Genomic DNA, 23,354 nt, shown 5'->3' with positions numbered 1-23,354 from the left:
TGAGAACTAAGAGCTAATAATGCCTGCTCTTGGATTATAATAATTATTTTTTTTTTTGCAGGTCTAGATAATTTTTGTTAAAGTGCACAGGTACAGAAATACCTGTGCAGATGCTCATAGAAGAAAAGTGGTGGAGGGCAGAGGAGGAGTGAATAGGGGATGGGCGGGGGGAGACATACACCCTCACCACCCACCCACCCACGCACAGAGTACAGATACATCCTGCCAAGCTGTGCCCGTTGGTGTGGATGGCAAACTGCAGATTAGGGTTGAAGAACCACGACTGGAAACAACACCGCAAATGTGTGGGAGGTGTTGTGCCAAATGCGTACACTGAAAAATGTAACTGCGTGACCGGCTTGTGATATAAAGCCGCCATCTGGAAGCCCCTGCAGTGTGGCCAGGGATGCATATAAGGTGCAGGGATGGTCAGTTCTCGTTCCTCTCACTTTCTCATTTTTCCACACTTCAGTCCTCCACATTTACATGTCAATTTGCCATTTAAAAAAAAAAAGGTCCGCATGAAAATTAACTGGCATTTTAGTACAAATTTCCCCTGATATACACACTTCTGTATGGAGGTTGCCCAACAGACACATATTTGCAAAGCAATTGTCCCTAGCGATGCACTTTTTGCATGTGATTTTCACTATGATATGCACATTTATGCACACTGCTCTAGTATGTTTATTTTTCTCCACGTTACTTGGCCGGAAAACAGCACTGCAAAACTAGGAGAAACACGGATTTCGAAGCATGGCTGTGTTTTGGTTCACATAATGCATCGGAAAGTGTGCATTAGGTAGGTTCACTGAAATGAATCGGATTCCTGCCCCCAGTCCCCAGCAGGATGGCCCCTTACGCAGTGCCAAAAATGAGGAAACGAGGTTTGCATAAAACTACACATGCAAATGTATAGATATAGGTATAAATGTAGCAAGAATTACTATGAAGAGGAAATACAACGCAACAGCTCCCGTCAGACGGCGATGGGGATCATCAAAATATAAGAGGGGAAGCCCTGTTGGATCAGACGAGAGGTCTGTCTAGCCCTGGGTCCCTTAGAGGCCAACCAGACATCTCTGGGAAGCCAAGGAAGGAGGGAAGGGCCGTAGCTCAGTGGCAGAGCGTCTGATTTTCATGCAAAATGTCCCAACCAGTCCCTGCCTGAAACCTTAGAGAGCTGCTGCCAGTCAGTGTAGGCAATACTGAGCTAGATGGAACAGTGGTCTGACTCAGTATAAGGCAGGTTTCTTTCTTCCTATGTCCATCCTTCAGCAACTGGTTCTCAGGGGCGTATCGCCTTTGAATGCATATTGTCCCTTGTGAGCTGTTGTGGCTAGCCAGGGCATAAACAGAGCCTGGCTGGAGGCAAAGGAGGGAGGGACGGACACGACAGAGGTGTATAAAATCATGCCTGGGGTAGAGAAAATGGATCGGGAGAAAACTCTCATAATACTAGAACCCAGCAGAGGCACAGTGGCAAATTCAGAAGTGCAGGTCGCTTCATGATAGTTACACACACCCCTTTTTTTGCTGCTGGGTGGAGAGTGAGATCCTTGTTAATACCTTCTCCTGTAACAACAGACGTCCCTAGGAGCCAATAATCATGAAAGCTGAGAGCATTAGCTATTGAGAAGAGTCTTCTCAGTGACTCTCTTACCTCCTTTCACTCTGATTGGCTTCAATCAGCAGGAAAGGACAAGGAAGCATGTTAGAAGACTCTTCTCAGTGGCTAACACACTCCCCTTTCATGCTTGTTATATTGATCAGGATGAGACTGAGGATAAAACAGAGTTTCTGTATTTAACAATTCTTTAACAGTAAAACAACTGCACTTGTTCTGTGCTAGTCCTCACCCAGCACACACAACACTGACTAAATAACTCCAGTAACTAAATCAGTCTAGCTCCCCCTAGGGTGTGTAATACCCTCTAGAAAAAGTTAACTCTTTCTTTGCTGTGCATCTAACTTAAAGACACATCTCACTACAATGCTGATTGCCTCATAGGATGCTGGAGACATAGGGAGTCTGCTGGGACCCTGTTCCCAAAAAAGTAAGGGGTCTAAGAGCCCCCCAAGACCCTGGATAACTACACCCCTGGAACCCAGTAGAGTCATCCAGTGAAGCTGAATGTTGGGAAGACTCAAGATAGATGGAAGGAAAAACTTCTTCACAGAGCACAGAGGCTGCTTTCACACATGGGGCTAATAGCACTACTTTAATGGATTAAAATCCATTAAAATCCATTAAAATCGGGAGCTTCTGTCCCGATTTCTAAAATCCCTTTCACACTGCAGTACCTCTTGCAATAAGGAACAGGACTTTTTCAGCCGTTATAGCGGCATTTTGCGCAACTGTCTTTCACACAGCTTGTTTTCGTCCCTCGCCCATGCACACTGCTCCTCGCTGTGTAGGAGGTCTAAGATCTTGTCCCGTCGCCATGCAAGCCCTCTCCCTTTAGGATCTGACTTTTTAAATTGTTTTAGTTGTATCAAGATGTGTGTGTGTGTGGGAAATGCTTCTGCTATCTGCGCCAATGCCGGAATACAAGTACAATGTTTGTCAGGGAAAGAAAAAAACACCTGTGCAACTAAAGGGTGGGAACGCACTGCATGCTGGGATGCCTACCACGACAGCGGCAGCAGCTAGCGAAACACTCCCGTGATCTTCCGGGTTCCCAGCCTTGCTAACGGATTATTTCTGGTATCATTTATTGCGGAAATTAGCGCTACACTTGCACTACATTCCACCAGAATTCCAGAGCTACACGGTATGTCGTGTGAAAGCTCAAATATAATGTGCAAATTACCAGGTAAGTAATCGTCAGAATAACGGAATAAAGTGCAATGTGAATGCACCCATAGTTAAACTGTGAAACGCTCTGCCACAGGATATAGCGATGGCCACCAACATGGATGGCTTTAAAAGAGGATCAGACTACCTAACACTATCAATGGCTACTAGCCACAATAGCTATGTTCTACCTGCCACTGTCAGAGGAGGTATACCTCGGAATACCAGTTGCCAGAGATCACAAATTCTCTTGCACTCAGATCCTGCTTGTAGGCTTCCCATTGGGGCTGGTTGGCCACTGTGAGCCTAGGATGCTGGACTATGGTGGGCCTCTGGTCTGACTCAACAGGCCTCTTCTTATGCTCTTATGGATCAGGCCAAGGGTCTGGGCCAGTCTGGTTGGTTTCTGAACATGGAATTGGGGTGGGGTGGGGGGAGGAATCGTATCCTCCTTAGGCAGCAAAATGTCTTGGGCTGACGCTGTTCCTGCGAGGTGTCTGAGCGGCTGACCCCCATCCCAGTGCAGACTCAAGCCTCGTTGATATCCATCTATTTCAATCGCATTACCGGCTTGGCATCTAACTTGCATACACATGCTTTCGATTGCCTTGGGTTGTAGACACTGCCTCTCGATAAACAGATGGGGATTTGTCCTGACCTCCACATCTTTCTCACCGAGAGGGCTTGTGTATTTTCCCTCCTTCCCCCCCCCTTCGTCTTTGCTTTTGCCCCCATATTGCTGCCAAGAAGTGAATTAGAGGTAATCAGGCTGCTTTTGTTTGCTTACGAGATAATGCCATCAGTTCACACCATCTAGGTGTGGTGTGTGTGTGCGTTGACTTGGAGCCGAGTTTTAAAGAGAGATGGGCTTGCGGAGGCCACAGGAGCCTGTGGATCCAGGACCATGGTGTGAATCATTTCAAGTCAGGTGTGGGGGCCGAATGCAGAGCTCCAAGCATCCCTTTCTGGCCCTCAGAACTATCCGTGGGCCACACCCCCTCTCTCCAGGCCACCCCCCTCACTGGCCCAGCTTCATAGCTCGAGGGCTTTCACCCGGCTGCTATGTGTCCTTCAACTCTGACCATTAATCTTGCTTGCCTGGATGGAGGCTAGGAAGGGTGCGGAACAGCCTTAGCGTACAAAGGTAAAACGTACATTAATTGCCCTTCTCACTTTTGCCTCTGGCCCTGCCCACTAGTATGTGGCCCCTGGACAGTTGCCCAGAAAAGAATACGGCCCTTGGCTGAAAAAGGTCCCCCACCCATCCGATTTAAATGCAGGCCATCAGCTCTAAATGTGTTTTCAGAGCAGAGTATATTCCCAGACAGAGCCAGGGTGCTTCTACACGAGCTGAAAAGTCGCCGGAGTTCTGAGACGCTCCAAAGGGAGTTGTAGTGCAAAACATCTGGAGGGTTTCAGTTTGGTGAAGGCTGCAAGAGGACCAACCAATACGTTGCTTTTACTCTGGCGATTCTCCTGGAGTCCCAGTTCCATTCAGCTCCTGTGATAAAATTCCACCCACACAGGAGAGAGTCTGATCAGACAGATTAGTTTGCTATCAAGAGAGATTATCCCACCACTATAGAGAATGATGCCTTGGGTGGAGAACATCGGAGCCTGCCATTTTCAGATTGACTGTTACTCTGTGTTTTGCAACTGTTACTCTGTGTTTTGCAACGCTGCCACATTTACACATTCACACACACACATAAGCAACAAAACACACTAATCCATGCTCAAGATTTTGTTGTTTGCATGGCCTGATAGACTCCCAGGAGTTTGTCACGTAGGAAGTGAGTGAGTGAGTGAGTGAGAGAGAGAGAGAGAGAGAGAGAGAGAGAGAGAGAGATTCAATTATCAAGGGGCACAGCTGCTCCTATGGGCACCCAGCTTGGTTTGCAGGGAGTGTGCAGGAACATGGGGGGCCAGCAACATACTGATGGGGACAGCACCACGCTCTTTCAGGGCTTGCTTCTGCTTATTTGCTTGTAAATATAAAATACTTGGACCTTATATCCTCCTTCCTCCGGATCCATTTTCCTTTTGTGTTGTGTCTTTTAAAATTGTAAACATGAAAGCAAGGAACAGTCTTCTCGTTTTGTTTTGGAGATCTGTAAGCCTCTGTCTTTCATGTGTGTGTGTGCTTTCTTTGGCTGAAGAGTGGGATAAAAATTCCTTAAATAATCAATGAATAAATATTTACAGGATAGTCAAGCTGGTTCATGTCCGTCGTCGTTTTAGGGTGGGTGGCGGCAGCAGCAGCGGGAGCCTGATGTAGGTTTCGAAGGCCAGGTGTCGTGGGCAAATGCTGTTTGCTCTCTGAAGATTATCCTGTGTATATAGAGCTGGCCCAATACCTTAGCTAGCTCTGAACATAAGAAGAGCCTTGCAGGATTAGGTCAAGGATCCATCTAGTCAAGGATCCTGTTTCCCACAGCGGCCCACCAGATCTCTCTGAGAAACCCCCACGCAGGGCTTGAGGGCCACAGCCTCAGCCAGCTCTTATTCGCCATCAACTGCAGGTTGGACTCAATGGGCTTAGAGGCCCCTTCCAGCTCTATGACTGTATGACTCTAACTGGCATTTTGTGGCAAAACTGCTGCTGCAGTTGGAGGGTCTATAAATAAATAAATGGGAGCAGAGTTGCCAATCTGCACTTGTTTATCCCACGTTCGGAACGGAAATCAATCGATATTCGCTGTTGTTGTTGCTTGTTGTTACAGCAAACGATATGTAATTGATAATGGGGTTTTTTTGCTCTCTCTCCCCTATGCAGTGCGTTTCTTTTGCATTGAAATGAATGGGGTGGATGTAATGACAACATAACTTGTATAATGTACATAATTAATTACAAAACTTATGGAAGTTACTGTAATTTCGCCACAGCAGACAGCAAGACAAATAGCGTAGGTTTTGGCAGAAGACAAACTGTAGCGTAACAGAAACAGTGCTGCGTGCTTCAAATATAGGAGGGAATCGAAAAGGGTGCCTTCTTACGTCCCTATATAATAAACAGAGGGTGGCTAGCATCCAAATGGGCAATCAAAAAGAGAAGGTCAAAGACCAAGATGCTGGAGAGTGGGAACTTTTATTTTTGATAAAACCCAACGTGTTTCAGCCTGTTATCTACAGGCCTTCATCAGGGGATAATAGCTTGTAAGATTAAAAGACGAGCAAATCGCTTTCTGTACTGTACCAATAAGCCTTAGGTCCAGGGGTCAAGTGAGGTCCTTCAGGCTTGTCTAACTGGCCCTTGGGCTCTCTCCAGGCCACACCTCCTCCCAAGGAGACGCACCCTCTTTTCCCAAGCCACAGCCCTCCCCAGCCTTGCATTGCAATCTCCTTGAGTGTCTCTCCCGGCTCGAATGTGAACTCTCATAATGCCTGTTGCCTGGATAGAGGACAGGCAGCGATGTGTGGGAATACTACACCAAGGTAGAATTTACATTTGTTGCTTCACCCATTTCCACTGGCAGGTGGTTCCCAGAAGGTTTCCTGGAAGGGAGCATGGCCTCAGTCTGATTCCTTCTGCTCTGCCTTGATCACTGAGACTTTCTGGAGGGACCCTTCTTGTGGTTCCCCATGTGCCCCCCCTGAGCTTCGGTCAGCCTCTTCTAGGGACTGACCCTTTAGCGTGGCAGGCCCTGTCGTATGGAACTCCCTGCCAGTAGAGGAGGGGTGGAGAACCTCCGGACCATGGGCCAAACATGGCCTGCCTCGCCTCCCCGTTTGGCCCTCGAGGTCCTCTTGGGGAAGCCACGCCTACGCACCCTTCATGTGACATCATATATAATAACATCAGGTGTGGGGCAGGTAAGAGTGGGACTTAAAAGCAACAATTGGGATGGGGAACATTAGGCCCCCAGGAGCAGGTGGACGCCAACTCCCATCAGCCCGAGCAAGTATGGTCAGCGGGCCAGGATGATGGTTCAATTGATTGCTGTATCTCAGTGGTAAGTAGAGCACCAGGTTTGCATGCAGAAGGCCCCAGACTCAACCCCTGACACGTCCAGGTATGGCTGGGGGAGATTCCCTGTCTGAAACCCTGGAGAGCTGCTGCCAGTCAGTGTAGACACAACTGGGCTAGGAGAACCAGTGGTCTGACTCAGCTTCCCACATCCCTATGCTTCCCCAGATTATAAACAAAATGAACAAACATCTTAGCACATTGAAGCCAGCATGACAGAGAGAGCCAGGCACTCTGGTTCTTCAGTGATTAGCTCCTAAATAGGTCACAGGTGGCAAGGGGAGTGCAGGTGTAGGATCTCCTGATGCCAGCATGAGGAGGGCGCGGCTATGTCTGCACCTCTGTCATCCCAAAACAACATAAGAACATAAGAAGAGGCTGCTGGATCAGGCCAGTGGCCCATCTAGTCCAGCATCCTGTTCTCACAGTGGCCAACCAGGTGCCTGGGGGAAGCCCGCAAGCAGGACTCGAGTGCAAGAACACTCTCCCCTCCTGAGGCTTCCGGCAACTGGTTTTCAGAAGCATGCTGCCTCTGACTAGGGTGGCACAGCACAGCCATCACGGCTAGTAGCCATTGATAGCCCTGTCCTCCATGAATTTGTCTAATCTTCTTTTAAAGCCATCCAAGCTGGTGGCCATTACTGCATCTTGTGGGAGCAAATTCCATAGTTTAACTATGCGCTGAGTAAAGAAGTACTTCCTTTTGTCTGTCCTGAATCTTCCAACATTCAGCTTCTTTGAATGTCCACGAGTTCTAGTATTATGAGAGAGGGAGAAGAACTTTTCTCTATCCACTTTCTCAATGCCATGCATAATTTTATACACTTCTATCATGTCTCCTCTGACCCGCCTTTTCTCTAAACTAAAAAGCCCCAAATGCTGCAACCTTTCCTCGTAAGGGAGTCGCTCCATCCCCTTGATCATTCTGGTTGCCCTCTTCTGAACCTTTTCCAACTCTAGAATATCCTTTTTGAGATGAGGCGACCAGAACAGTACACAGTATTCCAAATGCGGCCGCACCATAGATTTATACAACGGCATTATGATATCGGCTGTTTTATTTTCAATACCTTTCCTAATTATCCCTAGGATCCTTATCCCTGAGGTTCCTGCACAAGAGGAGTCCAGAAAATCTCAGTGATATCTAAACAGGTTTTAAATATGCTTAAATATGGATTTAAATACGTGGGGGGAGGAACTAGGGATAGAAAGATCTGCCAGTTATGCTTCTCTGGTTCCCATTTTTCCAGTCTCAGATTCAGTTCTCCATGTTTCTGCAGCAACTTGCTGCAGGTCGCTCGCTGTTGTGGCCCTTAGCATGCTGATCCTGGAGATGTGGCTCACTCCATGCGTAGTTCATAGGCTGTAGGGACGTGTACATTTTGGAAGTTAAATGTACACCTTTTTTGTGGAATCACCTGCCAGCCACCAGACCCCATGCTCCTGACTCCCTCATGTCGTTGTTGTTATGTGCCTTCAAGTCGATCACGACTTATGTCGACCCAATGAATCAGCAACCTCCAATAGCATCTGTCATGAACCGCCCTGTTCAGATCTTGTAAGTTCAGGTCTGTGGCTTCCTTTATGGAATCAATCCATCTCTTGTTTGGCCTTCCTCTTTTTCTACTCCCTTCTGTTTTTCCCAGCATTATGGTCCTGTCTTCTCATTATGTGTCCAAAGTAGGATAACCTCAGTTTCATAATTTTAGCTTCTAGTGACAGTTCTGGTTTGATTTGTTCTAACACTCAATTATTTGTCTGTTTCGCGGTCCATGGTATGCGCAAAGCTCTCCTCCATATGAGTTGATTTTTCTTTTACCCGCTTTTTTCACTGTCCAACTTTCACATCCATGTATAGAGATTGGGAATACCATGCTCTGAATGATCTTGACTTTAGTGTTCAGTGATACATCTTTGCTCATATATGCTTATATGCTCATATGACTCCCTCATATAATTAAAAAAAAATCTAAAAGACCACCTCCTTCCCTACAGACCCTGTTGGGTGTTAAGATCAGCGGGGCCCTCTTGGCCCACTGCCATTGGCAGGAATGGAAACAGTTTGGGGGCAAGAGGCGCCTGACGTCGCAGGCCTTCAGTGAAGCTGATGGGATGGGCCCTCCTGTTCACTGAATGCATGAGGGGGGTTGTCAGAACACCCCCTTAGTCTATCCTATCACAGAGATCTTATCTACCTGTGTTCATCTGACAAGGGTCAGAGGGAGAGTGGAAAAGGCCTGGGGGGGTTGCTGGCAGAGTAGAGTAGGAACCTGCACCTGTCTTGCCCTGCCAGAAATTCAGCCCTCCGCTCTTCTCCATTTTCCAATTTGCCCAACTGAAAACACACACATGCACAAAACCACACAGAGGCAAAGATAAATGACTGATTGAAGTCTTGCAAAAGAGGCAGAGGTAGCCAGGGAGGTAATCTCCAGAAACAAAGGTTTTGTGGGGGTAAAAAACAAACAAGAATCCATTTCAGATTAAGCATCACAAACTTTCCGAGGGATAGAAGCGGCTCATCCTGCAAAGTGGTGTTTCGGAGGGGCTTTAAAAACTCACCGGCGGAGCCTTTGACACAGCTGTGCAATGATCCACCACCCAAAGATTTGCTCGCCGGGCTCAGGGCCAAATTCGATGTTACACATTTGGCTCGGGGCCAAATTCGATGTTACGGATTCCCCTGATGGCCTTCCCAGCCACCCCAAGCCAAAGCCAGCTTCAGAAAGAGATAGTTGAGAGCACAGGAGCAGATGAAATGGGATCCTTAATCCTTTTCCCGCTCCAGATAGGTTCTAGGCCACCACTGCTGTTACTCTCTAAAGGACTTTTTTTTGGGGGGGGGAAGAACTAGGGATAGAAAGGTCTGCCAGTTATGCTTCTCTGCTTCCGGGCCAGATTCAAAGTGTTGGTGTTAACCTATAAAGCCTTATACGGCGCGGGACCACGATATCTGTCGGAACGCCTATCCCGATACGAACTGGCTCGTACACTACGGTCTACTACGAAGGCCCTCCTCCGGGTTCCGACGCATAGGGAGGCCCGGAGGGTGGTGACGAGATCTAGGGCCTTCTCAGTGGCGGCCCCCGAATTGTGGAACAGTCTCCCCGAGGAGGTACGCTTGGTGCCGACACTATCATATTTTCGGCGCCAAGTTAAAACCTTTCTTTTCTCTGAGGCATTTTAATCTTAGTTAAATGTTTGTAACTTGGTTTTAGATTGTGTAGTTTTTATATGCTTGTTGTATCAGATTCTGTAATTTTATTGTATATTATGTTAACCGCCCAGAGAGCTATTGCTAGTCGGGCGGTATATAAGTTTAAGAAATAAATAAAATAAAATAAATAAATAAATACATTTTTAATGTTTTTAATTGCTGTAAACCGCCCAGAGAGCTTCGGCTATGGGGAGGTATATAAATGTAATAAATAAATAAATAAATAAATACATATTTTTGCAAGCAAAATATTATGTATTTTGTGTTATTTTCTCTAATATACTATTTTTATGCACACTTTAAGCTAATGTATGCATTTTGGTAAACATTGGATGGATAACTGCATTGAAAAATTCGGATAAGTGCTGTGTTTCGGTTCCATATTGTTTTGGATAGTGTGGATTTGATAGATTTGACTTTTGATAGGGTGGCAAACTGATGGAAGAGCACTAGAAACACATTAAAATATATCTTAAAGAACAATTCCAATTACAGATGCAGACTGGGATAAAGCATCTACTTAAAAAGCTTGTCGAAAGAGGAAGGTCTTCAGTAGTGGCCAAAAAGAAAACAGAGATAGCGCCTGTCTAACATTTAAGGGGAGGGAATTCCAAAGGGTAGGTGCCACAACAGTAAAGGCCTGCTTCCTATGTTGGGTGGAATGGACCTCCTCATAAGATGGTATCTGCAAGAGGTCCTCACTTGTAGAGCATAGTTTTCAACTGGGTATATAAGGGATGAGACAACCTTTCAGGTATCCTGGTCCCAAGCTGTGTAGGGCTTTATATACCAGCACCTTTAAGTAAGCCCAGTATGCTAAATAAAACAAAATTTCTCCTCCATCCTTATGTGCAACTCTATCTCCATTCATCATCTTTCACTTCCATCATGGAAGCTGCACTGTTAGTGAACATTCCATTGCTGGCACCTTTCCCTGCAAGCAGTTAGAATGTTTGTGAACACATCATCGTATTTCACGACTCTTTTATTTCCATAAAAGAAACTTTATTTTATACTCCTCATTTCAAGATGGTTTGTTTTTAACTATCACTCATTAGGAGGCTACTTCTTGTCCCTTGTATTTTAAGTACGGTGGTCCACTTGTCTTAGAACAGAGGGCCAACAAATGCCTGAGGAAGGGGGGAGAATGCAGCAGCAACAAAGGTAATGCCTGCTTAATTCACATTCCCAGCCAAACTCCCATTAACAGGATCTCATCTCTAAGCTGGGAAATGTGAAGGCTTGTCTGTTTGCGTTGATTTGTAGAGTTTTCGGATGACACATGCAAACACAGAGAATGTGTACAAGGTAGAGGTGAGGCAAAGGACACGTACTTGCCACACTGAGTGTTGCAAAATTGCATTCGTGTGTCTAAATATCCCTACCTAGGGCTCACGGACAAATGTGATTTTGGTTATCATTTTAATGCTAACCTACCTCATTCGCACCTGTCAAAATAATGTGTGCAGTGAAACACAGTCATCCTGCAAAATTTGTACTTCTCTTTATTTTGCAGATTAGTTCTCCAATGAAGGAATGTGCACAAAATAATGCATAAATTAGGAGAAAGGGTGCATAAAATGCATGTGCTGGTGAAAATAAAACTGCATTCTTGCTTGCAGTTAGGCAAAATTGCATTCAAAAATGTGCATACTAGGATAAATGCACACTAGCATGCTAACAGATTTTCATGAACACTTTTTTTTAAATTGCAAACCGATGCAGGAGTATGGCAAATTGATTGGGAAAGAGAGGGAGAGAAATCAAAATGGTCAGATTTGTCCATCTCTACCTTTGTCCTACTGAGAGCTGAGTCTATATCAGGAGCAGAATGAAGTGGTACAGTCCTGAGGTGGGAAATAGACTCTGCCACTCCAGACTGCACACCGGAGGTCACTTTTTTGGGGAGAGGGGGATGCTCTCCTAGGTGGAAAAGTCCTGGCAAGTAGGAAACTAGCAAAGTACAGAGTAAGGTGTGTTAAAGAACCTTTCTCTCTGTTGTGCTATATTTTTCACACTGGGAGATTCCCCCCCCTTTTATGAGAGAAGCTGAGCAGAGAGAGTGGAAGCCATCTCCAAAGCAGGCAGGAGCCATTGTGCAGAGGAGGCTGGAAGCCAGTTCTTCCATTATCCAGTCCTGATGACCCTCCGAGAGGATGTCCCTCATGAGTCACAGCCTGATCATCAGTAAAGGCCACAAAGGAGGTAGGAGATGGACAGAGCTGGAAATCCACATGAGAAAAGGTGGAGAAAGCAGAGGCAGAAGATGAAGGAACTCTGTCGCTCTCTCAGGACAGAATGTGTAGTGTAGTGGTAAATCCAGACATGCAGAGTCCCTTCATGATAATCACAGCCATGCCCCCTCCCTCCCTTTTTTGCTGCTGAGTTGAGAATGAGCTCCTTCTGAGTAGCTAACTCACCTCCTTTCACTCTGATTGGCTCCAATCAGACAAGGAGGACAAGGAAGTATGTTAGAAGACTCTTCTCAGTGGCTAACACACTCCCCTTTCATGCTGATTGGCTCATAGGATGCTGGAGGCGTAGGGACCCTGCTGGGACTCTGCTCCCAAAGCAGTAAAGGGTCTAAGGCCCCCTGAGACCCTGGATTACTACACCCCTGTGGCCCAATGGTGTGATTCGCTACATGAAAGCTTCATATTGCCATATTCAGCCTGCTTCCCCAAGCGGTGAGAAGTTCCAGGGGTGCAACACTTATCCAGGTTCAGTGTCCTTTGGAAGGAGGCCACCGGAGGCTTATTGGCATTTTGCAATATTTGAGTTTATTTACAAATATACAGGTTGGGCACGGGCAGAGTGCCAGATTCCATTGGTCGCACATCAGATCTTCAGAGGGAGGCAGCCAGCACTCTAAAATGCTCTTAGTTTATAGAGGCCAAACTCACTTCTCTCTCTTTTTTGGAAAAAGTCCAGCCTGTAATCCTCCGCTCCCAGCTAGCTTGCCCCTTCCTCCTGGCTAGAGGGGATTATGGATGAGTCATCTCCAGGCATTCTTGGGCCATCATCTTTAGCTTTATCAATGAAGTGTCTCGCAACTTTGCTGCAGCCTATCAAACAACATTTGCAGTCATGAGATCGGAAAGAAGAGCCCCACAGCTGGATTAGAACAAAAGCCTATCTAGGGTAAGAGCGCCAGAGCTTGGAAAAGTTGTTTTTTTTAAAACTACAACTCCCATCAGCCCCAGCCAGCATGGCCACTGGCTTGGGCTGATGGGAGTTGTAGTTCAAAAAAAGTAACTTTCCCAAGCTCTGGAAGAGCCGTAATGATAGAACTGCTTTGCATGCAGAAGGTCCTGGGTTCAGTCTCCAAGGGCATCTCCAGGTAGCACAGGAGAGCTGCTGCCACTCTGTGTAAACAATACTAAACTAGATTGACCAGGAAAGGGGCCAGGAGCCATCTCAATTGCTTAAAGAGTGGGAAAAGGCGTTCCCAACCCCTGGTCCCAGTTACTATATCAGCCCAGTGGCTCTGTTTTGAATAAATGGCAGTTTTCAGACAGTTTTCAAAGGGAAACCCACAAGTAAAACACTGCTCCTTTGACTATCCTTAGGGGAAATTGTGAGTGTCAGCTCTCAAAGGGAGAGCTTTGTTACAAGAGGAATCTGACAGTTGCCTGGAGAAAAGGTCTACAATGGGTTCACAGGCGGGATACCTCTGAGGTCTTGCTAAGGGGGAAATGTTTGCAGAAATGTAATTTTTTACAAAACAAATTGAAAGGGACAAGAAAACCCAAAATGCAGCCTAAGAAGGACTGAATGTCAGTTGGAAAAGAAAACCAAAATAGAGAGGGGAAGGGATGGGCATGGCTGGCTGGATCACTGAACAGAAGCACCGGGTGAGGATACACTGCAAAATTTTGTTGCAGGCCCCAACTGGTAAAGTAGCCATCTTTTAACAAAGGATTTTCAAAGGGACACTGCAGCATGAAGCCATTGAATATATATTATCTCTTGTGGATTGAATCAGCACAATAGATTTTAATCACACTGCCTGTGTTAATCGGTATACCGATGCCAGGATGTCTGTGTTATCAACAACTCATTTTTATCACTGTCTGTATTTTTCTGAATTTCCTTTCCTTTGGAATGCACTGTTTACTCTGAATCTCCGGATAATGGTTTGTGCATCTGATGAAGTAGACTGTAGTCCGTGAAAGGTTATGTGTTAGCGTTGCATACAATGTGGTGCTAAGGCAATTGTTCCTTCAGCACAAAAAGTTAGTTGAATACTGCCAGTAGTCTTTATGGTGCCATAAGACTTTCATGTTTATCCTGAAAGCTGTTACTACCCCCCCAAAAAAAATTAACTAAAGCATCCATTTTTCAATAATCTTATCATTGTGTTCCCTGAAACAAACCTTCTTGCTAAAGCACACTAGTTTAGTCACCAGAGCAATATTCCAGATCCTTCTGAGCCCACCTAAAACTGATGATGCTGAACTACAATATCTTATATGTAGTGGAAATTGTACTTCAATGTTTTTATTGGATGGTTTTGTGCGATCATATGCACACCAATCCTTCATGGCTTTAAGTTAGAAATCTAAAGCAAACAGAGGTAACTGTTGCCTGCTCTTGTCTCTCAAGCAAAATGATCAACGCTATGTGAGTGCGGAGGAGGAGAAGCCATGAAAATCACCTCGCATGGTTTGCCTTGTGACCATTTCTCAAACTTTGTTTCGCGCTTTGTGGATGGAACACAGTCCTTCTTGCTTCAGCCAATATAATCCCAAATCCATATTTATTGGGATCTGTCTAGCACCGCCTTATTGACCTAGCGTAGCTCTCTCTAAACAGTACCCAAAAGGAACAAGGATCTCCCGTTCTCCACCCGCCCCGGGACAAGAGCCTTTAAATATAAACTGGGTTGGATAATAAATGATGTCATCTGTATGTGTCCCATAATATAAATATTGCTCACTATTAATTGCTTTGTTGTTCAAACACTGGCTCCAAAATGTCTGCTCTCCTATTGAGACACCTTTAGTCCCTCTTCAGGCATTCAATCTGTGCCCAGATTAACATGTCTGGAGCAAGGGAAGAGGGATATTTGGGACTGGGCCTGCTGGTCCCACCCCCAGCCAGTGGTGAAGTGAGGTCATTTTAAACACTAGATTTAAAGGTCTTAGGATACCTTGAGATGGAAAGTTGTGTCGATTTCTATTCCCTCAATTTCTCATTTTTCCAGTCTGAAATTCAGTTCTCCACATTTCTGAAGCACTTTGTAATTTCAAATCCTCATGAAAATTCTTCAGCATTTTAGAGTGAACTTCTCCTAACATACATTTTTTAAATGCCATTTTGACAAGTGTACCCATTTCTGCAAGCAATATTTGCTACTATAATGCATCTTAATAGGTGATTTCCACTAATATAGTCATTTTTGACAGCCAGTGTGGTTTAGTGGTTAGAGTGTTGGGCTATGACCTGAGAGACCAGGGTTCGAATCCCCACACAGCCATGAAGCTCACTGGATGACCTTGGGCCAGTCACTGCCTCTCAGCCTCAGAGGAAGGCAATGGTCAACCCCCTCTGAATACCGCTCACCATGAAAACCCTATTCATAAGGTCTCCATAAGAGCCAGTGTGGTGTAGTGGTTAAGGTGCTGGATTGCGACCTGGGAGACCAGAGTTCGAATCCCCACACAGCCATGAAACTCACTGGTGACCCTGGGCCAGTCACTGCCTCTCAGCCTCAGAGGAAGGCAATGGTAAACCACCTCTGAATACCCCTTACCATGAAAACCCTATTCATAGGGTCGCCATAAGTTGAGATCGACTTGAAAGCAGTCCGTTTCCATCTTTTTCATTCATTTTTATGCTCACTTTCCCCTAATATAAGCATTTATGCAAAAGTTGGAGAACTGCGTCACAAAATTCAGATAAGTATGAATTTCAAAGAATGCCTGTGTTTCGGTTCAGAAAGTGTGAATTTGATAAAAAGGTAAAGGTGTCCCCGCACTTGTCGTGCGAGTCGTTTCCGACTCTTAGGGTGACGTCTTGCAACGTTTACTAGGCAGACCTTATATATGGGGTGGGATTGCCAGTTCCTTCCCCGGCCTTTCTTTACCCCCCAGCATACGGCAGGTACTCACTTTACCGACTTCCTCCTTCCGTTGGAATCGAACTCCGGCCGTGAGCAGAGCTTCGGCTGCGTTACCGCCGCTTACCACTCTGAGCCTTTAAATGCGAACTGAATCAAATTTCTCCCTGTACACATACCTTCTTAGATGGTATTGTGCATTTAAAAGAGGGATGGCTGACACAGTGCCCTCCTGATATTGCTGGACTACATTTCCCATCAATCAGCATGGCCAACGGTCAGGGATGATGGGAGTTGTAGTCCAGCAGCAGCTGGCGGGCACCACATTCCCCCCATTGTATTATTTCACTTACTTCAAGAGCTTTTGGGGGGCTTCCTCCTCATTCTGCTGAGTGGGGCATCTGCCCGCAAATCCTATCCTGAGCCCACCGTTGCCCCTGGTCTCTGTGCATTCAGTGTCCTGCTCCTATATGCCTAGACTTGGAATGCACAGCCAGTACTCAGAGCCTGTGCCTGGTGAAAGGCTATGACTCAGTGGTGGAGCTCCTGCTTTGCATATAAATGGTCCCAGGATCAATCCCCAGCATCTCCAGGTAGGGTTGGGAAAGATTTCTGTCTTAAATGAAGCCCTGCAGAGCCGCTCCCAGTCAGTGTAGACAATGGTGAACTAGATGGCAAGGTCTGGCTCAGTGTAAGGCAAAGTCCTGCATCCTGTGCAGATGGAACCATAAATGAACGTGGAGGTTGGCGGCGGGGCCAGCAGATGTGATCCTGACACTCTTCTCCATGCATACATCTGCGCTGAGATTGAAACCTGCGCTAGGTTTCCTCTCTCACGTCCAGGTATTTTAGTTTTCCGTTCAAAAAGCATGAGACGGATGCATTCGGAATAACCACAATGAGCCAAACGTAACATTTGCATAGGGCCAGTTAGTGGTTGATGCTTGGGTGATTGCTCTTGGACTGCATTGGCCTCCAACTTTCTCAGTGCATTCCCCTTCCCTGCCCAGGGGCATCTACCACCAGCTCCCCTATGGAACGGTTCCAGTGGACAAAGAGAGGTAAGCGAAGAAGGCATGAGGGCCTGCTTGTGCTGGACTTCCACCAGCTGCCCTGGAAGGGAAGGATCTTGACAAATTATTATATTTTAACATTGTTACTGTGGATGTCAGCATTCACATGTGAACCTCTGGTGCACTCAGAGGGTGTAGAGGGGCTCAGGGATCAGTGCAGGTATCATCCTGCTGTGTGATGCCTCCTACCTGCTGAGCGGAGACATCATTCATACTAAGCAGCCGTCCATCTGATGAAGCCTTGATCTTCACCCTTCCAACACAGCCTTTGCCAACCTTGGTGCCGTCCAAAAGTTGTGAACTACAACTCCCAGCGGCCCCAGCCAACACAAAACATCTGGAGGGCACCAGGTTGGCGAAGGCTGCTCCAGAAACACCTCCCCTTAGAATGCCTTTGTGACCTTTCTTGGCTTATTTATTTATTTATTTATTAGTTTACTGTTTGATTTATATCCTGCCCTTCCTCCTAGCAGGAGCCCAGGGTAGCAAACAAAAGCACTAAAAACACTTTAAAACATCATGAAAACAGACTTTAAAATACATTAAAACAAAACATCTTTGAAAACATTTTTTAAAAAAAGACTGGGATAAGTTCTCAACTTAAAAGGCTTGTTGAAAGAGGAAGGTCTTCAATAGGTGCCAAAAAGATAACAGAGATAGCACCTGATTAATATTTAAGGGGAGGGAATTCCACAGGGTAAGTGCCGCCACACTAAAGGTCCGTTTCCTATGTTGTGCAGATCGAACCTCCTGATAAGATGGTATCTGCAGGAGACCCTCATCTGCATAGCGCAATGATCGACTGGGTATACAAGGGGTAAGACGGTCTTTCAAGTATCCTGGTCCCAAGCTGTAAAGGGCTTTGTACACCAAGACTAGAACCTTGAACTTGGCCCAGTAGCGAATGGGCAGCCAGTGCAATTCTTTCAGCAACGGGCTGACATGTTGGCAATACCCTGCCCCAGTGAGGAGTTTCACCACCACATTTTGGACCAGCTGCAGCTTCCAGACCAAACTCAAGGGCAGCCCCACATAGAGCGCATTACAGTAATCCAGCCTAGAGATTACCAGTGCATAGACAACAGTGGTCAGGCTATCGCGGTCCAGAAACAGCTGCAGCTGTCTTACCAGCCAAAGCTGGTAAAAGGCACTCCTAGCCACTGAGGTCACCTGGGCCTCTAGTGACAAAGATGGATCCAGGAGCACCCCCAGACTATGGACCTGCTCTTTCAGAGGGAGTACAACCCCATCGAAAGTAGGCAACTGACCAATTATCTAAACTCAGGAACTGCCATCCCACAGCGCCTTCATCTTGCTAGGATTCAGAGTCAGTTTATTGGCCCTCATCCAGCCCACCACCGAGTCCAGGCAACTGTCTAGGGCTTGCACGGCCTCTCCTGATTCAGATGTTATGGAAAAATAGAGCTGGGTATCATCAGCATACTGCTGACACCTCATGCAAATCTCCTGATGACCACTCGCAAGGGCTTCATACAGATGTTAAACAGCATGGGGGACAAGATGGTACCCTGCGGCACTCCACAACACAACTGCCAGGGGGCTGAAATGCTATTCTCTGAACACGACTTTGAAGATAGGATCGGAACCACTGTAAAACAGTGCCTCCAATACCCATTTCATCAAGTCGGCCCAGAAGGATACCATGGTCAATGGTATCAAAAGCCGCTGAGAGATCAAGTAAGAGTAACAGGGTCGCACTCCCCCATCCTTCTCCCAATAAAGGTCATCCATCAGGGCAACCAAGGCCGATTCAGTCCCATAACCAGGCCTGAACCCAGACTGGGATGGGTCAAGATTATCTGTTTCATCCAAGAGTACTTGCAATTGCTGTGCCACAACCCTCTCAATCACCTTCCCTAAAAAGGGGGTATTTGCGACCCAATGGTAATTGTCGCAGACCAATGGGTCCAGGGTGGGCTTTTTCAGGAATAGTTGGATCACCACCTCTTTCAGGGTGGCTGGAACCACTCCTCCCACAAAGATGCGTTGACCACACCCTGGATCCACTCTGTCAAACCCCCTCAGCAAGCTTTACAGGCTGCATCAACTGAAACTGTTCCCAAGAAGTTGCAGCAGATGTTGCACTGGACACCTCATTGGGGACTTCAGTAGATGTGGATGGGGCATCAAGACTGCTATGGAGACGAGCAACTTTACCCTCAAAGTGCCTTGCAAACAATTCACAGTGGGCCTCTGAAGAGTCTAAAACTCAGTTTCCTGGATGTGATGTCAACAGACCCCTGACAATACGGAAAAGCTCCACTGGACAGCTACTTGTGGATGCAATAGAGGCAGAGAAGTGGGCCTTCTTTGCTGCCCTCACCGCCACACAGTAGGCACAGTTCTGATGTTTTACTCGTGCCCAATCAGCCTCACAGCACGTCTTTTGCCACTTGCGCTCTAGCCGTCGTCCATCCTGTTTCATTGCCCTTAGCTCACTGGTATACCAAGGTGCAAACCAGGCTCCACAGTGTTGGAGAGGGCGCTCAGGGGCAACCATGTCAAGAGCCTGACGCGCCTCACTGTTCCACAGCATGACAAGGGCTTCAATTGGGTCACCTGCACTATCTACTGGGAACTCCCCCAGGGCATTCAGGATTCCAGTGGATTCCATTAGTCTCCGGGGGTGGACCATCTTAGTCTGTCCACCACCCCTGCAGGGAAGGATTGGAGCCATCAGTCTAAACTTCACCAGGAAGTGATCTGACCATGACAATGGGGTGACATCCACCATCACCCCATCTCCAGACCACCCCTTCTTCCATCTGGAGCAAAAACCAAGTCGAGGGTGTGTCCTGACCTATGTGTTGGGCCAGTGACAACTTGAGACAGCCCCATGGCCTACATGGAGGCCATGAAGTCCCGAGCCAGAACACTAGTGGCAGCCTCAGCATGGACATTGAAATCACTCAGGACTATTGTTCTGGGCTCCTCAGCCAAGATGGCCTCTACCAGCTCAGTCAGAGAGGCTGCCGGGCAGCAGGGTAGATGGTACACCAACAGTAACCCTAGTTTCCTGTCTCCTTGGCTTACTTCCTTCATCCCCCTTCTCAGAACCCACTTTCCCTTTAGACCCTGTGCCTTTAAAACCCAGTACTCTACTATGGCCAGCCTAAAAAGGTGTCGTTGAAATCATCACATCTTCTCACCCACTGTCTTTATTTTCCACCCCCTCTCCCTTTGTTTCATCTCTCACATCCAGTTTTGATTGTAAATTGCTTGGGGTGGTGACCTTGGACATCCTAAAGTGCAGAATGAAAATGATGAGGAACCACTCTGAGAGAACCTCAGGTAAACTGCTCTGGGCTTCCCTGAATGGAATTAAATCGATCATGTTATTTATTTATTCCATTTTTTAAAATTCCACTTGTGGATCACTTCCTGCAAAATATCTCAAAGCGATTTCGCAGGGAAAACATCAATGAAAACCAACATAAAAAATAATCTCAATCGGCCATGAAGCTTACTGGATGACCTTGGGCCAGTCACTGGCTCTCAGCCTAACCTACTGCACAGGGTTGTAGTGAGGATAAAATCGGGTGGGGGAGAACCATATTTGTACACCACCCTGAGCTCCTTGGAGGAAAGGTGGATATAAATGTAATAATAAATGAACAGAATATGCAAATATGTGGAAACAATTTAAAACAATTCCATAGAATATGTTGTTTTTAGATGTTCTTAATGTTTTAAAATGCTTTAAGTACGTTTTTATTTTATTTTCAGTTGCATTGTTTTGCTGCTTTTCTGTTTACTGCCCTATGCGAGGAAGGGCAAGATAATAATAATAATAATAATAATAATAATAATAATAATAATAATAATAATAATTTCCTTTCCCTGTGCCGCAGGCTTGCCCCTTTCACAAACCATCAAACTCCTGCAGGAGAAACTTGTTGCCTTCCGGGTGAAGCTCCCTGCTTTCCAGCTGTGTGCCATCTGTGATTACTTTCACAACACGTTCATCAAGCATCACTGGCTGTACCAGTTTGTGCTGGCCCGGGAGAGAGACCGCCATCAAACCTTTGCCAGCCTAGAGGTCTGTGCTCCTCCCCGGCCTCTCCCGCTGATGGAGGGCATGGATGTCGAAGTCTGGAAGTACAACCAGCAGCTGGCTGCTCTCTTGGCAGCTGAAGATGAAAAACGGGCCACCATCCTGCAGATCCGGGAAACCTTGCGAGTAGAGAGGGAAAACCTGCTTCAGGGAGTGTACAGGAGTGTCAGAAGGCAGACAGAGGCCCTGGGCACAGAGGTAAATGAGGAGAGTTGGTGGTACAAACAGATTTATTTAAAACATTTTTGTACCACTTAATAATTTGTATTATAAACATGACAGCATAAGGAGAGCCCTGCTAGATCAGAGTAAAGGCCCATCTAGTCCAGCACTCTGTTCTCACAGTGGCCAACCAGATGCGCCAAGCAGGACCTGAAGGGCAACAGCACTCTCCCCTCCTGCGGCTTCCGGCAACTGTCACTCAGAATCATACTGCCTCCGACATTGGAGGTAGATATCCCCCGTGGTATTCTGTATGGTGCGGAGAAGTCGTTCAGGAGAAATGTTGCTCCCTCTCCCATCATACTAGAGCTCAGTGGGGCCATCCAGTGAAGCTGAATGTCCGAAGATTCAGGACAGACAAATGGAAAGACTTCTTTGCACAACGCTTGTTTGGAGCTATGGAATTTGCTCCCCCAGGAGACAGTGATGGCCACCACATTGGATGGCTTTAAAAGAGGATTAGACAAATGCACAGAGGACAAGGTTATCTGTGGATGCTAGCCATGATGGCTATGCTCAGCCTCCTCTGTTGGAGGCAGTATGCCTTGGAATACCATTTGCTGAAGGACATAAGTGAGAGAGTATTGGTGCATTCTGAACAGTGAAAAAAGCGGATAATAATAATAATAATAATAATAATAATAAATTTAATTTCTTCGTCGCCTATCTGGCCAATGGCCACTCTAGGCGACTTACAAAATTGTTAGAATACAATTAATAAAATACAGTAATACAATATAAAAACAATACATCTGCAGCAACAATATTAAAACTGGGCAGGAGGCATTACAGTTATAACAATTAACCCTCCCCGGATACCCCGAAGGCCTGCTGAAAGAGCCAGGTCTTTAAGGCTTTCCGAAACACATTTAGGGAAGAGGCGTGCCGGAGATCTTGTGGGAGGGAGTTCCAAAGAGTGGGGGCCACCACTGAGAATGCCCTCTCTCTAGTACCCGCCAATCTGGCTGTTTTTGTTGGCGGGATTGAGAGAAGGCCCTGTGTGGCCGATCTTGTCGGGCGGCATAATTGGTGGCGTTGAAGGCGCTCCGTGAGATAAACTGGGCCGAAACCGTGTAGGGATTTAAAGGTCAATACCAACACCTTGAATTGGGCTCGGAAAACAACTGGTAGCCAGTGTAGGTCGAACAACACTGGTGTGATGTGATCTCGGCGGCGACTATTCCTAAGTAGTCGAGCCGCCGCATTTTGTATCAGTAGTAATTTCCGGACCGTTTTCAAGGGTAACCCCACGTAGAGCGCATTACAGTAGTCCAAACAAGAGGTGACCAGGGCATGTACCACTAGTGGGAGCTGGTGAACAGGAAGGTAGGGTTGCAGCCTTCGTATGAGGTGTAGTTGGTACCAGGCTGCCCAGCTCACTGCCGAAATCTGAGCCTCCATGGACAGCCTGGAATCAAGCACAACCCCAAGGCTGCGGACCTGGTCCTTTAGGGGTAGACTCACCCCGTTGAACTTCAGGTCAATGTCGCCCAACCTTCTGTTGTCCCCCACAAGTAGTACCTCGGTCTTATCAGGGTTCAGCTTCAGCTTGTTCCTTCCCATCCATCCACTCACGGATTCCAGGCACTTGGACAAGGTCTCCACAGCCAACTCTGGTGAAGATTTAAACGAGAGATAGAGCTGAGTGTCATCCGCATATTGATGACGCTGCAGCCCAAATCTCCTGATGATTGCCCCCAGCGGCTTCATATAGATGTTAAATAGCATGGAAGAGAGGATAGAGCCCTGTGGCACACCACAATTGAGAGGCCAAGGTTCTGATACTTCCTCCCCCAACGCTACCTGTTGGTACCTGTCGGAGAGAAAGGAATGGAACCACTGTAATACAGTGCCTCCAATTCCCAATCCCTCCAGGCGAAGCAGAAGGATACTGTGGTCGACAGTATCAAAAGCCGCTGAGAGATCGAGGAGGACAAGAAAG

At 46.7% G+C, this 23,354-nt stretch overlaps 1 protein-coding gene across 1 annotated transcript in view; it reads left to right on the top strand.

The window, feature by feature from the left end:
* Positions 1-23,354, top strand: part of C4H8orf74 (chromosome 4 C8orf74 homolog) — a 47,587-nt gene that overhangs the window by 16,422 nt on the left and 7,811 nt on the right. The window contains 1 exon segment of the mRNA XM_061626135.1: positions 20,988-21,388. Coding sequence (XP_061482119.1) covers positions 20,988-21,388 — 401 coding nt within the window.

This window comes from Rhineura floridana, chromosome 4 (genome assembly GCF_030035675.1).
Source record: "Rhineura floridana isolate rRhiFlo1 chromosome 4, rRhiFlo1.hap2, whole genome shotgun sequence".
Classification (NCBI taxonomy): Eukaryota; Metazoa; Chordata; class Lepidosauria; order Squamata; family Rhineuridae; genus Rhineura; species Rhineura floridana.
The sequence above is the reverse complement of the archived record's forward strand: the minus strand, read 5'-3'. Positions and strand labels throughout refer to the sequence as shown.